This window comes from Sturnus vulgaris, chromosome 1 (genome assembly GCF_052056855.1).
Source record: "Sturnus vulgaris isolate bStuVul1 chromosome 1, bStuVul1.hap1, whole genome shotgun sequence".
Lineage (NCBI taxonomy): Eukaryota > Metazoa > Chordata > Aves > Passeriformes > Sturnidae > Sturnus > Sturnus vulgaris.
In genome coordinates this window covers 99,807,420-99,825,199 of record NC_142243.1, presented here as the reverse complement: position 1 = coordinate 99,825,199, position 17,780 = coordinate 99,807,420, and the positions used below count along the sequence as shown (strand labels likewise).

Sequence of the window (17,780 nt, the reverse complement as noted above, 5' to 3'; positions counted from 1 at the left end):
AGATGAGGTTGTTTCCTTCCTGACTCTCTCTGCAGCAACTTAGGCTTGGGGAAATGACAAGTACCCATCTTTGGCTTCCATTTGGCTTCAGCCAGAAAAGGTTCAACTACCCAAGATTTCAACCAAGATTCAGCTTTGAGACATTTCATACCTTTGACTAACAGCTTTTAACATTTATGAAGGGGATTTAAAAACAAAGAAACCAATAGCAAAATACAAATAAAGTGGGGGTGGAGTTTCCTTTTCCTTGGTCATGAGCTGATTGAACAGATATTTCCTAAGCTTCCTGACATTTTAGCTGCATCTTTTTTTCCCCCAGAATAAAACACTGGTGCGTCTTCAGAATGTGAACTGATAAGTCTTTTTAATATATGCTCATCATCATATAAATTGAAATACGTTCTGTAATGCCAAGCATAAAATATTCTGGAAAAGGATGAAAGCCTTCCTTTATATTTCTCTGTCCAACTTTGTGTAATATCAGTTCAAATACTCGCAGCATTAGCTTGGGCACATTTGCACATCAGCAAGCTGATGACTGCTTATTGCTGTCTGGGGACATACAAGCTCCTGTGTTCATAACAGAGTATCCATGTACCTGGGAGATATGCATACTAAGTAATGGAAAGTATGTCACATCAGAAAATTGATTGCATATGTCAGCATATGCACCACATTTTAACAAATTAGTCTGTATTAAACTCCACAATATGCACGACTTGGAGTGGGGAGAGATTCATGACTTTTCTTCAAACTTGAGCTTTCTGCAGATTTTTAATCTAGAATGCATTTCCTGCTGAAACCAACAAAGGCAAAATGCTGTAATATTCTCATTTCATGTTTATTGGATTTATGAATTCTGTGAAACTTCAATAACAATCTTGGGGAAGGCTTGCATAAGCATCATCCTTTCATGTTATGATTGAAAGCCTGTATCAGTACATAATTCTCCCTAAACAATACATTACCCAAGCAGTAGATATAGAGATAAGCATTACTATTATAATGAAAGAAAAAAATCTGGTTTACGCTTTTGTTCTCCCTTTCTCCTTCACAATGTTTGCTATTATTATGGAAATCAGCATATGAAAAAGGACAAAGGAAAGCTCCTTAGAGGTGACTCTGTACTGCTTTTCTCTAAAAGGTCCTTTTCTAGGGTTCTGTGGACTGTATTCTTGAATGTGGCATTAGAATACATCATTGTATTTTGCCCATTTTTCAAACAATGCTCTAAAATTACAATACTAACTAGATGCCATAGCTAGGCAATGATTTTCTAGGTTCAACTAGGACTTCCATATTGTAGTTTCTGTGATCTATATATGATCTATAAAATAAGTGAAGTAGTGGAAATTGTTGTAATTGTCTTTCTTGCACCTTTAAAAAGCCTTTAGGAATGTAGGGAGTCCATAAATTTTAGGAGTAGATGAAGAAAAATTAAATAAAGTATTAGAAGACAATGCCTGATACAGGTCTAAAAACAATCTCCATGAACTCATTAGAGGATTTTCAAATTATCCAAAAGGAACAGTAGTGGCTCCACCTCGTATTATGCTGTACATTAATTTTAGGCAAAAGTGTAAAATTATTTATTTACTTACCACTGCTGGGGTTTTGCATGACTTTTTTTCCCCCTTAACATCCTCTTCTGATTTCCTCTTTCTCCTGAATATGCTTTGGAATTGGAGACAAGGACTGTTTTCACTTAGCAAAAATACCACCTGGCGAATTCAAATTTTAGGGTTTTTTTTCCATCTAGCAGTAGAAGGCACCACATGGCTCTAGTACTCAGATTGTTCTTCTCATTGGGAAAATGGATTAGTAATCTTCAGATGAAAAATTTTTCTTCTTTCTTCTGACACGGTATTCAACACTGACAAAAGTCAGCTTCAAACTGGATAGCAGATCCTGAGAGGCTGGAGAGCTTTGAAATGTTAATAAATGTCAAGGGGTGAGGTAAGATAACAAAATTTAAATCTTCAGAATCTCATGCTCAAGCTAAATGTCATTTGAGCCATGGAGTAAAATAAGAAACATTTGATAGGTTTTTATCAGCAAACAGTTTATAAGAATGCTAAAGAAAATCCAGACAGAGTGATAGAATGTGTTTTAAATTAAATTAGCTACCCTCTAATTTCTACTTTAATTTGTAAAATTAAAGACAAATAAAAGGCAATACAGATAATATAGTTAAGGGTCAACTGAAGCAAATTTTTCATCATCCACTAACTTCTGTTATAACCGCCATATCTAGAGGTGGGTCTTGCAGTCCTAACAAAAATGACAAGAGGTTTGTCACAAAGAGCCTTCTGAATTATCAGCTCGTTTAATGTCACCAGCAACAGAGGGTGCTGAGCCTCAGAGGCTGGAGGACAAGATTATGATTCAGGAACTCTAAGAGAGAAACTTTCTGTTTACTTAATTGGCTAGTATGCCCTTGGTATGTCACAGCTTTAAATCATATGCCTTATAGTAAGGAAACCAATGGGACTAACATTTTGCAGTATTTAAAGGTGTATTTACTAGGTTCAGAATCACACATCATACTTCTAAACACTTTCACTACTATTATCTACTTCTGTTCCTTCTTAAATATTCCATTTTATACCTCCCATTTGAATGGATTGTTCATCACTATGCATAGATTCTATAGAAAGGAGCCTGTGGAAAATCTGTTTGATTAATTCTGAGATAGAACAAGCACTCATCTCCTCAAAGCATTAAAAAAGTTTCTAAATGTTCCCTTTCTTCTCTCCATATATTCCAAACAGATGTGTGCTTAAAACTTCATGCTATATAAAGTTTATATCCCTGTTGAGATTTTCATAAAAGTTTATGCCTATTGAGATTTCTCTTTTGATCAAATCCAGCAGAATACTCAAATCTTAGAGAACTAAAATCATGCAGAACTTCTAGAGTAATTTCCCATTTTTATTTTCATGCATCACTAATCTAATAATTTTCTAGCAGCACATTGTGATCCAGCTAAACTCTAATGACATTTGATAGAGTTTTTTATATAGCTATATACTGTATGCCAGCACTGGAAATATTTTTTTAGTCTTTTTGAGTCCCCACAAACTACTGAATTGCAAAAGAAATGCTAATCTGATAGACATACAAAGTTTACATCACAAAAGGGAGGAGTAAAACTAAGAATTCTAGCTGAATTAAAGGAAAAAATCACAGAGATGAAAACTGTAGCATACCTAATAAAAGTGTCACATAATCTTTGCTGCCTTCTGCTATGAACTCTGTTTTCCATGTTAATATCTCTTTTCCAATCATCAAAGAGATGGTGATATTAACAAATGGAGATACCATGCTGACATTTTAAAAATGTAAGATTTAAATTACTGATTTTTTTTCTCTTTTTTTCTCTAGACTCTTTACCGAGATACTAAAAGCTAACAAGATACTTTATGTCACTAAAGTTATTCTCAAATGACAGCACAAGTCTCTGGGCCTGGATCTTGGCCATGCATCTTAGATAACAGTTGAAGAAATTCTTCCTGCAGGCAGAGCTGTAATGTACTGTTTCATTACTAAAGAGGTGCCAGATATACTCAGAATATCAAACAAAATCACCCCATGGGTGTTTTCTGCACCTAAACTAGTCAGTAGATTGTGGGAGTAAAAATGTTGGAGAGGAATTAAAAATGTCTTCCATTTGGCAAGGAAAACTCAAAATGCAGAGACTTGTCACTCAAAAAAAAAGAAAGTAATTCTTTCTGACCAACAAAATCAGTTGTGTTTAAAAAAAAAGGTTATCAGCAATTTACAGATTTTTAAATGTTAAATTTGTAATTTTAGATTGGTACACAAATATAAAATTACTCATATTCCTCAGCTGAATTTTATCTTATGATAATATAAAATTTATTAAGAAAATGAAGGCTAGGATTGGGCTCGTATAGTAATCAAGGATTCAACTGTAACTTCTGAAAATATTATTGTTGTTTTGATCATTGGGAAAATATGCTTACTTTAGACTTCTGATACTCTCTTTCATTGCTTCAGTTCTCTTTTCAGACTTACATGGATCACCTAAGCACAGAGAATTAATTTTACCTTAAATCACCGATTTTTAAAAGAAAGGGAAAGAGTAGATGACTTATGTTGAAAACTCCTCTAGCACTAAGAAATGAGAATGAAGCTCTCCTTCCCCAGTATAAATCATATTTTTGGCTTCATTAAAGATGGTGAAAGTATTCACTTTCAACAAACTGATTTTTCCTAACTAAAACTTTCACTGAACTCTGAAAAAAACAGGATCTGGAAGGAGGATGTGACTAAAGCATGAATCAGGCACTGTAGTTTTACAAGTAAAATCTCAGATGAAAGGTGTTTTCATTTAGTGATGCAGTTGGTCCAACTGAATGGTTCATTTAACCAGATACACTAACCTAGCAGCTGTGCAAAAGAAAGCACCTATTTTTTTTCACAATAGCTGCAGCAAGTACCAAGTATATTTTTGCATCCAACTAAACTAAATACCAAGTAAGTGCTTTCCTGTAAAGTCTTTTTTATATTTTTTAAGTAGCTGAGTGTGTTTATTATGTACCTTTCTGGAGCTCAGGAGGACTGACTGAAGAATGGAAAACTTAAAAGATCTAAATAGCTAGATGTTGCAGATGCTGTATGTAGCAGCACAAGACTACCCTCATAAGCACAGTAAGTCCTTGTCTGCCCACATTTATGCAAGAAGCTTTTAATTCCTTCCAGAGATCTGAATAAAATTGATACTCACAGTTGCAGCTTCCTTCTTGGGATAAAGAAGGCTTGAACCACAGTTCTCCTTTATCTGAGAGTGAAGAGGGGAAATGATGCTGCACAGTGTTGGTCAGGCCCGTTACTCTGGTAAAGACATCTAAGCAGTCTTGTTATTTTCATTTTTCGTCATAGGCTTCTTAATTTGTCTCTCTTCTCCCAGTTAGTATTCATTGCTTGAAGGGGATAGCAGCTTCTCTTTTTTCTCATAGTGACCTTGTTTGGAGATTGTGGATCAGCACAACTCCTTCTCCTGGGAAAGAAAACGGATGGAAGCAGCAACTCCTGCTTCTTCTGGTAGCTGATGTTCTTACCTTGCTGACGATAGCCCTGCCACATCACTGGCAGGGGTTTACCAGGCTGTGCACTGTTTCAATAGGTATGTGAAGGAGGCTAGGACAAGGATTTATGTTGTGTGGAGATACATACTAATATAAATACAGCACAGAAGGAAACTTAGAAGTGCTGGAAATGTTTTGACAATGGTGTAAACTGGGAGAAGAAAAATGGTGGACAAACAATGAGGTATGGCTATCACAGGAGCGGTCATGCCAACACATGGAGGTAGACAGCCCAGACAACACAGATGCACAGTCATTAAAATGCAGATCCAGTATGCCTAATGAGCCTGGCCTCCTGTCCATTCCACCTTCATGGCTTTTGTTTTGCTACATAAATTGAGAGTGATTAGGATATGCTGAGATCTCATGTTTTCATTTTGCTGTTTATAGGCAAGGTATGATTAAGATGGCTCTAAAGTGACAGATGGGAAAGAGCTTGGTGGATTCAAGGGTAACACAAAGGCAGGGAGCTGGTAGGATTCCAGCATTTTCAGTGAATTTTGAGGTGAGATGGAACAGAACTAAGCTCAAACTAAACTCACTGTGGACAGAAATGAAAGGCAGCAAGTGATAAAGATGTAAAGTGATCATCAAAGAGTAAAGAGAGATGATCCTAAGGTAATGATGAAGAGCAGTGGAGTTGTGAGTGTAAGACTTCACATCAAGTGCTGAGTCACAAGTGAGTAGGTATTTTCAGATCAGATAGCAGACTTCAGTGTTCAAAAGAGGTTTGAATGGTGCAACTTTTGTCTTTTGTATATGCCTTAGTACTTCAGCTGTGCTCCCTCAGCTGAAATATCTTTCTGGAATCAGGGAGATTTATACATAAAGGAGAAGGCACCAAAAAAATCCAATTTTTTGTTTGTATGTCAGTATTCTGTCAAGTATTACTTCTGTCTTTTGGAGCTGGACATGAACAGAATGTTTTTATTTGGTGGTTAAAGAATTTATCTGTCCTAAACATGTTCACAAATTTGGGAATAGGTATGCTCAAAGGTCCTTTATATTCTCATTCTAAATATAATACCTTTCTGTGTTTCTTTGTCTGATTTTTTGGAGGGTGTGGGAGAGTGTGGGGGCTAACAATTTCTCTTTAGCAAGAAACCTTCCTGCTTTCTTATTCCCTCTCACTGGTTACATTGTTGATAGGTTTAAGAGAATATCTCCAGCATAAAAATTGAGAAAAAAATGAAGGATAAGGTGCTAACATTTATCAGAGCCTTTTTTAAGCTGTTTTTAGAATTGTGAAGATAGAAAAAGTTTAAATGAGGACGATTTACAGTATGAACTTCCTGAGATTTTTAAATGATGCTGCAGAGAGTCCTTGACAAATTACAAAGGCCATATTTCCTGCAGCAGAGAAAAAAGGTGTGACTGTTCAACTATCATGCAAAAAGAAAACTATATACATAACACTACATCCATGGAGGGAAAAAAAAAAACAAACCACAAAACTATAAAGAATATTTCATTGCACTATGATAACAAAACCTCATTTTTGAAAAGTATGTAAGAAATAAGCATACTGTCAACATGGCTGTAGATCGCACTCATTGCACCAAACCAAAAGTATCTAGTATCAAATGATCCTTCCTAATTTCAGTTTAAGGCAAACATGAGGGAAAATGCATGAAGTTAGGACTAGTAGCTCAGCTAACCCACAGTGATTTACTGTGTTATACAATATTAACACATACAGCTGCATTAATTTAACTCAAACTTCCTTTCCATAACATTGAAAGCTTGTTTGAACTTCCTTCTGGTTTTAAACAAGTGGATTCATAATAATAATGAAAAATACTGATAGGAAATGAAAACTGTTTACTTCCAGCAACAACCCCTTTTATTTTAATATTTTGAGTTTCACAGATCACATTAAGATATCCTACTATTGTGTGATATGAAGCAAATATTATCTTTACTGTTTGTGGTATAGTGGACTAGTCTATTATTCACTGTACAAAGTCTATTATGACTGTACAAAGAATTCAATTACTTGAAATTAAATATTTTAATTATAGTATTTTATCTGTGTTTGAATTAATTTTTGTTTATATTTTAATAAATATAATTTAACCCCAGTATACAAGTATTTTGTACTTAAAATGTTTTTAAGGGGATACCTAACTATTAGGCAATATGTTTCTTAAGGAGTTTCCAGGATCAAGCATTACCATTCTCATTTTAGTTGACTTGTTCTGTTTACACAGAATTTCATGTTTCTCCCTCCTTTTCCTGTGGCATAATTAGATATTTTTAAAAGAAAACAAGGACGTGCATGCAATGTAATTATTAATATCCATGTCTTCTCCAATTCAGTTCTTTCAGTTAACATTTCACTGGAAAAATCATAAAATTAATTTTTTGTGCACTTGTCTAAGAGGGACTAGACAAACTTTGTGTTACAGTGGGATTTAGGCACTTAAATATAAATATATAGCAACTTTGAAAAAACAAATTCAGCATTTTTCTGTGAGAACAATATAATTAATTTGAAACTAAATTCATACTTAGATTTCTCCTTTTATATTTATTTATACACAATCTCCCATACTAAATATGCAAGTGTCTGCATGTATATGCATTTCTTTTAGGGAGTCTTTAATTCTTTCTTTATTTTATAGTGGATGCATGGGTGCATCTATTTTAAGCATGGATGTGGTCAATATCTTAACATATATTTAAAAAAAGGATGATGAGCTAGGACTTGGAAAGGTTAAGGAATAAAACCAGTGATAAATAGTATGAATTTGTGAAGAGCTACTGATCTGGAAATGAACTATTAGTGCATGCTGCAAACCCATGTAACTGAGGGATGACTCAGTGACTCTCAATGACTACAGAGGACAGAGGACTGTTTTTGCAGCTAATATGTGAAAACAAACAAATTATTCAAGCTAAAAAAATAGTTGTAAAATACATTGTAAATATAAAAGTAGTCCAATACCTGAAAACCTTCTTCTCATGTTGCTATTAAGTCACAGTTGAAGAAATCAGATTTTCTGTATTTTTAGTTATGCAAATTATATATTGTGCATTTAAATAGCTCATATAGATCACCTTATTTTTATATCAGTCTTCTAGGTTTTCTTTTTTCCTGTGTACTTATAGTTTAGGATGAGAGATGGAATTCTTTACACTTTTTCCAATAAATCTAGCAACATTTTTATGCAGAAAAAACTAACAACCATGAATGATTCAAGATGTTTCAGAAGGAGCTGAGATTTGTTTTGGAAAAGAATTTGGAAAATATACTTTAAACAGATAGTGAAACTATGATTTTATGTATGGTTATTGAGTTCTTAGATGAGGGGGCTTTCAACTTTACATAATAGTGGCTCTTCAACCTATAATAGTTTCATAACAATGTCACCTCTCAAATTTGATTTTCGTGTTAGTTATTAATACTTACATCTTGAATTACAAATATAATTTTATCTTGCCTAGGGAAATGGTTTATGTCTATATTTCTAAAGTTGGAACCCAACCATAAGATTTGTGTAACAGATAAAAATCTGCTACTCTACCATACTGATGCAAACTTCCCAATAATTGCCATGGAAATAAATTAGTTAAGAGTACAGAATGGAACACATAGGTTATCACAAACCTTTTAACTGAAATTAGGTGATCAAGCTATTATGAATTCATTTAAATCTTATAAAAATCATGTATTCTGTTCAGTAATTGAGGGATGAGAGACAGTTGATTCTCTTCTATATCTGTGTTTCAAGTTCCTAGAAACTACATTTTGAGGTTAATCTCCTGAATTACACAGGATTGGTAAAGAAAACATTGCATTAAACTCAAGGTACGAAATCATTATACATTGTTTTATGTATTTTTATATAAAAGTTACAAGTAGCAAGCATATGACACAGAAATGGAACAGTAACAGCAATAACTGTGAATGCATGCTTTTTACAATGTATCTAATAAAGGGATTTTTGCCAACTCAAATATTCAGTAACATACATGCAGATTAATTTCTCAATGTCAAATTCAGTCATATTGCTAGATGCTTATCCAACAAACGTTTCTATTGAAGTGATTATGAATGGCTAAATACCTGATTTCAATAAATTGTTCCTGAAATTGGGAATTTTACTTGCAACAAAAAGAAGAGAGAAAAAGAAAAAGAGAAATGACTGATAAGCATAATAACCAAAGTCTTATTGCCTTCTAGTAATTTTACTCAACACTGCTGAATTTTTTCATGATAAGAGAATAGCTGGTCAGAGTCCATAAAACCTCTAGCTGGTGTTTCCAAGGACGATAGTTTCACATTTCATTGTAGCATGTTCAAAATCACCCAGGAGCGCACTATTCTCAAGCAGTCTATATAATGAAAACAACGTACATATAACAAAAGTTCAATGTAAATCTTCTTCCACATATCACACAACATACAAGTAAATAACAGACATAAAAAAGATCAACTTAAAGAAAACTATGACTTAAAAAAAAAATAAAAGGACAGTCTCAGGAACTAATTTCTTCCTCAAGTTTTCAGCAAATCACCAAATATATTTAATACCTAAGGAGCACTTTGTGTCCAGAAACCAAATTACAAAAGAAATGTATTTTTGTGCAATGAGAATATCTTGCTAAGGAGGTAAGATATGTCTGTACTTCTTATGGTTGCATAAAGGCAATTAAATTAAATTGGAAAATTGTTCACTCTCTCTTTCAGAGAGCTGAGATAGTTCATTATAGATTTTTCCACTCAGAGTTTGCATGACTGCATGAATAGTTATCTGAAATCAAAATTAAGTAAAAAGATGCTCTCTCTGAGAAAAAAAATGCAGAAAAATATTTACTTAAACTATCTACAGGTAATAAAACTATTAATGGATTATTTCACTGTAAAATTGCTTTATATATACACACACATAAAAATGTATATACGTATATCTATGTTTATATATACACATATATAAATGGACAGACTAGCAGCTATCTATAACTCCATTATAAATATCTGAGATTATGTTTATTAAGTGCTGATAAAAATTATGCAAAATGAAAAGTCTAGGAAAATACTCCAAAAAGTAAGTTTAATTTGAAAACATTAACCTTAGAGCTACAGAATCTCGAAATTTGTCAGTACTAACCCACACTCCTCCCCCAGCACTTCACAATATTGGACGAAAAGCATGAACTGAAAGGACGTAATTCCACATCTTACTGACTTGAATTAAATTGCAAAGTTTTACATTCTATTTCACATGCTGGGGCTCTTTTTTTTTCCATAAATAATAATTAAGAAATAAATAAATGAAATGCAAGAGCCATGCAAAGCACATGACTTTATAATGTGGTTGGAATTAGATTGTTTTAGCTGACTATAATTCTGTTAAGAATAATGAATTAACAGATTTTGCTTATTGTGCAATGCTGAAGTGGTCATCTGGCTTTCAGTTTTTTTAACATTCAAACCTGACTCCATACAAGATGACATACAATTTGAGACCTAATACTCATTACAGAAATATAACAAATAAAATGGAAAGCAACAGATGGTTCAATTGCTGTATAGATATGTTTACTTACCTCAGGTTTTTCTCTTAGACCCTAGTTGTGTTGTACTCAGACTCATGTTTGCTTAGAGACCCAATGAGGCAGAACCTGGAATGTTATGGCTATTTCATTCAAAATAATAGTGTTTGCATAGAAAAAAAGAAATATATTCATATAGATACTTAATAAACAGTACACTTTGATAATCTGACCAATATTCATGAAGTAATTTACATAGACATGCAATTGGATTAAAATAACCAAATAACTTTTTTTTAAGAGAAAGAAATGCCTTAAGTATATGCAAAGTAAATATGGAGGGCATGTAAACAGTAACAAGAAATGCATAAATAATGCATGCAAGAGAAAAAAAATTAAAACGGGTTATGTGTTCTTTTTCAAATAGTTTTTTTTTTGTTGTTGTTTTCTTTTTCTTTTACTTGCAAAATTTTAATAATTCATATTTACAGAGATTCAAAGTGCCATATACAAAAGAAATCTTTTATTAAAATATTATGTTTGATTTTACTTTTTTATTGATTAGAAAGATTCCCCTTTAACTTCATTCCTATATGTAAATATATATATATGAATTCACTATGTGGTCTCATGTTATAATCTCTTCATTTGTGTTTATTTGACAAATCAAAATACTGTGATCAATAATGGAACACACAGCAGTAAAGTTTTGGAAATACTGTCATTCATTATATAAAAGGTAATGTTTCATGAGGAAAGGGATTTTCTTACCCCAGGACCGTGTTCCTCATTCTTGTGTCATGCATCAAAATTGACACATGTTTCTTTTATTTATTGATGAATTTATTTAGAAATAGTTAGACCAACAGTGGATGATATTCAAGGCCACCTCAGTTACAAGGAAACCACATGTATGTGGCTGTTCCAAAAACTAAATTCACACAATCTTCTTTGGTATTTAAAAATTGTACCTGCTCTCTGTTGACTGTGTGTGTATGCATTTGGATACATGCAAAACAGTAAAAGAAAAAGAGAGAGAGAGAAGGAGAAAGAAAGAAAGAAAGAAAGAAAGAAAGAAAGAAAGAAAGAAAGAAAGAAAGAAAGAAAGAAAGAAAGAAAGAAAGAAAGAAAGAAAGAAAGAAAGAAAGAAAGAAAGAAAGAAAGAAAGAAAGAAAGAAAGAAAGAAAGAAAGAAAGAAAGAAAGAAAGAAAGAAAGAAAGAAAAAAGTAAAATGGAGATACAGGATTCATCAGGAAAGAGGAGCAGAGATGAGAAAAAGAGACAGAGAGAGCGGTAATATAATGTCATATGGTATCAGAAAACAGAAATTTAAACAATAAATAAAGAAGAAAGAAAATATGTCTTTACTGAACAATGAGTGAATATGTTTGGGCAATCAAGTCCTTACACAATAGTCTTCATCAAAAATCTATTGATACTGACCGCTGAACAGCTTTATCATGTCTGGACAGCCTGTGACTTGTGGTTGGCACCTCTTCAATTTCGTCTATCTCGCACGCATCTGCAGCATCTTGAGAGTAGCTATGCTTCATGACAAGGATATTTCTCCTGTTCATGGGCTGAACAAGTGGTTTTACAGGCTGGGGTTGTATTTCTGTCAAGACAGAAGCATCTCTTGTGCTGAGGTTACTACGGCTGCCCTTAATACTAGACACTTGTGATCCACAGTGATGGTCATGAATGCATTTTGAAGAGGATCTCCGCAGTTTATGATAATTTTCAAAGTCATCTGCAACGTCAGCAAGGTCAGCTGTAGTCCCTGTCCCTCTAAGGGTGCATAACTCATAATGAGGAGGTTCAAACACCTCCTGGAACACTGTTTGATCAAAGTCTGTTTTCCTTTGGACAAACTTTTTACGAGGCTGCTTGATCTGTACTATAATAGAGATAACAATGAGGATGATCACAATGCAAGAAGTCACCCCAATTATAGTCCCACTGGTATTGGTAAGTTGGTCCAATAGGTTTGCTTTTCTTTTTTCTGTGTGACAGGGAATAAAAAAAAAAAAAGCATAGCATTAATTGAAGTTCAAGAATAAAAACAACTATGATGGGTTCACAGATTACTGCAAGGCAGAGCCTAGTCTATTTCTGAGTTCACTTAATCGATCTCACCAATAAAAAAGAAAAGAGAAAGAAATCAGATATTTGTGAAAGCCAAAGAAGCAAAACACAAATCCTTTGTGTGCCTATTCACTTGGAAATTTATTCATTCAGGGTATATTACAAGCTTAATTAAATGAAAGAATTATTTAAATTTTTTAATAAAAAACAACCACCATAACAAGCAGATGGCTTCAGTGTCACCTCTGAGCCCCATTTGGCTGCTAAAGCCCCCAAGACTTTTACAGATGTTATCTTCATTATTTTCTCTCTCTTCCAGTAAATATATGCAGCTAGGACATATATGCAACTAGGACATTAGTCCTATAAAATAACAAGATTTTATATGATTGAAGGTCTAATATTTGTGAGCTGAGTGGGAATTTTGACAGCATTCAGTGAAAAAGCTAAATCAGGGGCAAATAGAAAAGTTATTCAAATTAGGTTTCAGAAAGGAAAACAAAATAAGTTTGTACAAGTTATTTCAGTTGGGCGTTTTTGCATATTAATTACCAAAACTTTTCTAAATAACCATAAAAATCCAAAAGCTGATCGTATCTAGTACCATTTACTCATGACTAATAAGTCAGTAAATTCTGCATTGTGAATAAAGCAGAAAAATGCAGTAAAGTAATGAAATAAAACCAGTTTCCCCTTCCTCTTGTGCATCTTTCTCTGTGATTTGCTTTCACAAGGCTGCAGGCACAAGATGGTGACTGAGCCTTGTAGAAATTCAAGTTGAAAGTGTTTGCATCAGTCTCTCTCAGGCATAGCAAGACAACTGTGGTTAAATTTCAACACCCAGTTTAGTGTAGTTTTTCCTGGCAACATAAAACATATAAAAGGAATTAACGAAAAGCCTTTGAAATGGAAGTTATTGGCACCAAAACTGCAACATTCATCTCTTCATAATCTCCTAGATACGAAAACTTAACTCTTCAGTAGTTCACTGTCTAAGCTTATAGATTTGCTCAGTGTTTCTCTAACTGATTGGCACAGACTCTGGAGAAAAAGCAGAGTTAGACAAAGCAACACTGCAGCAAACAACGCTTTTGCTGGAATCAGCAAACCTCCTTTTTGTAGTCAGAAAAACAAGAGAGGATGAATGCACAAGACCTGATAAAAGATACTTGACGAAGGAAAGATGAAAATCATTCTGGAAATTGAAGAGTGGTGAAGGTTTTCTGTTTTCCTCTATTGTGAGGAACTAGAGAATGAGTAATCATTTCCCAATTGTCTGTTTAGTTCCTTTGAAGAATATTATGCTATGCCACAGTTTAGCTGTGTTCTTTTGAAGTATGTTTTCATTTGTGTTTTACCCTATTGCAGTGCACAGGATTTTACAAGCTTCAGTATACTTATGGGCTGACTGCTAATCCACCTCATTCTGAATTTTTTTCTTGATTGGTTCCTAAATTTGGCATATCCCATGTTTTCAGGAGCAAATCTGCAGTAGGGGGGAGACAGGGGGATACAAGACAGAAGCAAACTGTCTCCCTAGACTGCAATGTAAGTTAGTTAAGCCCTTTTCCCTGAAGACAATAGAGATGCTGTTTTGGGGCTGGGTTTTTTTTGTTGTTTTTTTTAAACAGAACCACAGAAATATTTAGACACCAGTGTCAGCACATGGGTAGGAACATCACTCTGCCTATGAAATAGACAGATGTAATATTTACAAGCTTGTTCCTTGCATTTCCATTTTCTCTTGATTATGGGTATATTTGGTTGTTTCTTGCAGTGTTAATTCCACCTTCCTTTATAAGACTACCTGGGCTATTACGGGCATGGCATGCAGCTAAAAGACAGCTGCTACTCATATGTTGCTCCACTACAAAGGTAACTATGGCAAAGGAACCAAAATATTACCTTTAATTATACTTTAGATTGTACAGAAAGCAGAGACCAAGTGATCAGAAAGCCTCCCAGAAGCGCATAAACAGGCAGCAGGACATAACCATTACAACACGAAAAAAAATAAAAGAAAACACTGAAAGTAAAATCCACTGGCATTTTTTTACCTTCCTTCATTTTCTCTGTTGTATGCTCTCCCCAAATTACTCTTCCTGAGCTTTCACCCATTTGGCACACGTTTAGCAAGAAACTGAGGATTTGATGCAAGGCAAATGACAACTTTTTCAATTCTACATGTTACCTTTGCAGTGGTTTTCATCCCAGGGATACACACAGTTCTGGAGTCCATTGCAGACCAGTGTATTATTTATACACATGTTACTGTGGCAAAAGAATGTGTTGGCTTCACAAGGGGCTAAAAATGAGAGAAATTATAAATGATATTAAATTAGCAAATCATTCAGCTCTCTTCTACAAACACATCTAGGAGTGGACATGTATTCTATAATAGGACAAAGCTATGCAACATATGTTCCTTGAGTATATTAAATATTTGATATGCAACATGGAGAGCACTCAAGTCACAGATTGTTTATTATTCTGTGGCAAGAGGTTCCCAGTTTCATCTAAAATGACTGAACCTTCCCCTAGCACGACTCTCACGGATATAGTGGGTTAGCTACCAAACATTGTTGGGAAGTCACCCATGTGTTACAGCAGTTTCCAAGCATAGATCCAAAACATACCACCCTCTGGGCTGCTACAAAAAGAGTCAACTGTATCCCAGACTGATCCAGTGTATGGTAAATAACGTCTTTCAAGTTTTTGCTGAAACCTCCATTCTGTAAGAAAGCGTGTCAGTTCAAGAACATATGTACTTGATGGTGCATATCAATGGTGCCTGATCATTTGTACACAGAGAAAGTAAAATTATTCTAAAAACCTTTTAGTCATAAGTAAGCTACAGTTAAGAAGCACCCTTTTGATCACAAATATGAAGATAAAAAGGCACAATAGTTTTCAGAGTCCCTGAAGCCCATGAAGAATCATACAGATTAACAGTGCAGGAAAATGGTTTACTGATGGCCATATATTATTACTGTGAAGAAATCACCTGAAAGCCTTTGGAAGGTACTGAAGATGCTGCTAAACTGTGGTGTTTACAGAAGTATTGGGAGGTCATTGGGTGTTGGGGTTGTGAAGCTACTACTCCAAAAGTGTAGAGATAAAATAGTAGAAAGAAATTACTCCTCAATCTCTTCATCAAATGAGAAAGCCTTCCATAACTTAGAAGAGCTACAAACTTTGCCAGTGTTAAATTGTCAAAAATGAACTCCTTACATATTTTTAGTTCACGATATCCAAAAGCATTATTATAATTATTTTTAAGGGAGAGTTTAAAAAAAAACTAAGACCCTTGACTAATCAGAAAGCAGTTATGATGCACATATTACTGATACTTCAAGTTTGGTACTGCATGGAAATTGCTCTCCTCTGCAACTTTAGAAGCAGTTCCTACAACAAAATAAATGTATAGCAAAAAGAATGGTGTAGTGGTTTGCAAACGAGAGACAATACAAAGGGTTTATGTGTAGAACTTAATGACTCCATATATCATGCCAAGAAATCCATTTACCAATAAGTGTTTAAGTTATGGATTTCTTAACTGGCATATTTGGAGCAGTTATGTTGTGTTAAGCAAATCTAAATGCCATCAAAATCAAAGTGCACACCCCAAATATGCAACCCCCCATTCAGATACAATACTATACATATACTGTATCTCTTAGCCAGAAGACATCAACCAGCGTGTACACTGTTCAATTTTTGGATTTAAATCTGGTATACCAACTCCTGAGGTGCAGGGAGCCTGGTCGCATTTAAAGTTTGTTACAGAAAGGATTCTACTTTATGCTGGACAGATCAGAAGAGCACATGTGCATATTGGAAAGGGAGAATACTTAGGGACAGTCCTTATCTATCTGTTGCTGTCATGTGGGGACAGTGAAGGCTGTGCCACGTCATGATTTGACACATCACATAGATAACACATCAGAGGCATAATCATCCTTTCACACTCTAGCTGCAATCCCTATTTCCAGGCAAGGTGAGGATCTTCTGGGATGTTTCCCACATGTAGAAACAGTCTCACTGCCTACTCTGAGCAAAAAGAAGTGAGAAACCTAGGAAGATCTAAAGAGGCACCCATTCAAAATACAAAGTGTACCAGAAAAAAAAAAAAAAAAAAAAAAAGACCCAAATGTCAAACAGAGAAAGTTCAAGGAGTGACACAGGAACAAAGGGGAAATTTTAAAAACAAAAGCAAACAAGCACTTGCAGGATTAGGATAGGCTATACTATTTAGGCCACAGGAAAAAAAACACAAACAAAAACCCCAAAACGAAACCAACCAAACAAAAAACAAACAAAACTGAAACACCAAAAAACATTCAGAGTGGCATGATGGATCTTAGAAGTGAAGCCAGAAGGACAGAGTGCTGTCTGAATTCAGCAGTATAGTGGTGGTAAGTAGAAAAGGAGAACTAAAGGAAGGTAGAAAGGAAGTGAAAACAAGAGGAAGAAAGAGAGACCTCTGCACGAAAAAACAATGCCAATTGATTATTTTATTCTGACCTAAAAGAAATAGAGAGATTTTCTATCTAATGAAAAAATATTAGGAAATGTTTCATAGATGAGAGAAAAAAAAAAGCAATAAAAAGACCCTTTTTTCAGATTTAAGAAGAAGAAATCATTATGCAAAAAGGTGCCAGGAGCATCTGGAAACAAAAGGCAAGAGAAAGGAAGAAAAGAGAATGAAAATCTAAGTTTTCTTAAATTGTTCTATTGAATGGTGGAGGGAAAAAATGGTATCTAAATAAATGTCAAAACAAGATGAATAGTGAAGCAAAGCAAATTCAGAGCCGGTATAGCAAACTTAGCATGAGAGAAACAAAAATGTTAAGATTCAGAACACTAATGACAAGCAACCCCCTCTTGTTCATGTTTGCAAAATTAAAACCGCCAAGTCGTCTCTGTTCTGTCCCATGTACCTGGAGTGATTAAGCTGGACAAGAAGTCAATATATTTCCCCCACTCTAATTAAAGTACTTTTTAAATGAATTAAAGCATCAAGGGAAGTTGAAAACTTGTCAGTCCTGTTGTATATTGGAGAAATTTGCTTTCTTTCCCAAAAAA

The 17,780-nt window shown here is 34.4% G+C and overlaps 1 protein-coding gene across 3 annotated transcripts in view; it reads right to left on the bottom strand.

The window, feature by feature from the left end:
* The window catches only part of NETO1 (neuropilin and tolloid like 1), a 79,218-nt gene that overhangs the window by 7,976 nt on the left and 53,462 nt on the right, over nucleotides 1-17,780 (bottom strand). The window contains exons 8-12 of one of the 3 annotated variants that reach the window (XM_088172545.1): nucleotides 14,887-15,000; nucleotides 12,054-12,612; nucleotides 10,665-10,753; nucleotides 4,751-9,449; nucleotides 1,602-1,924 (exon numbers count right to left, since the gene is read on the bottom strand). In XM_088172545.1, the coding sequence (XP_088028671.1) occupies nucleotides 10,717-10,753; nucleotides 12,054-12,612; nucleotides 14,887-15,000 (710 nt within the window). In that variant the 3' untranslated portion in view covers nucleotides 1,602-1,924; nucleotides 4,751-9,449; nucleotides 10,665-10,716. The remainder of the gene's footprint in view (nucleotides 1-1,601; nucleotides 1,925-4,750; nucleotides 9,450-10,664; nucleotides 10,754-12,053; nucleotides 12,613-14,886; nucleotides 15,001-17,780) is intronic. The other 2 variants (XM_014870935.2, XM_088172543.1) reach the window with 2 other exon arrangements.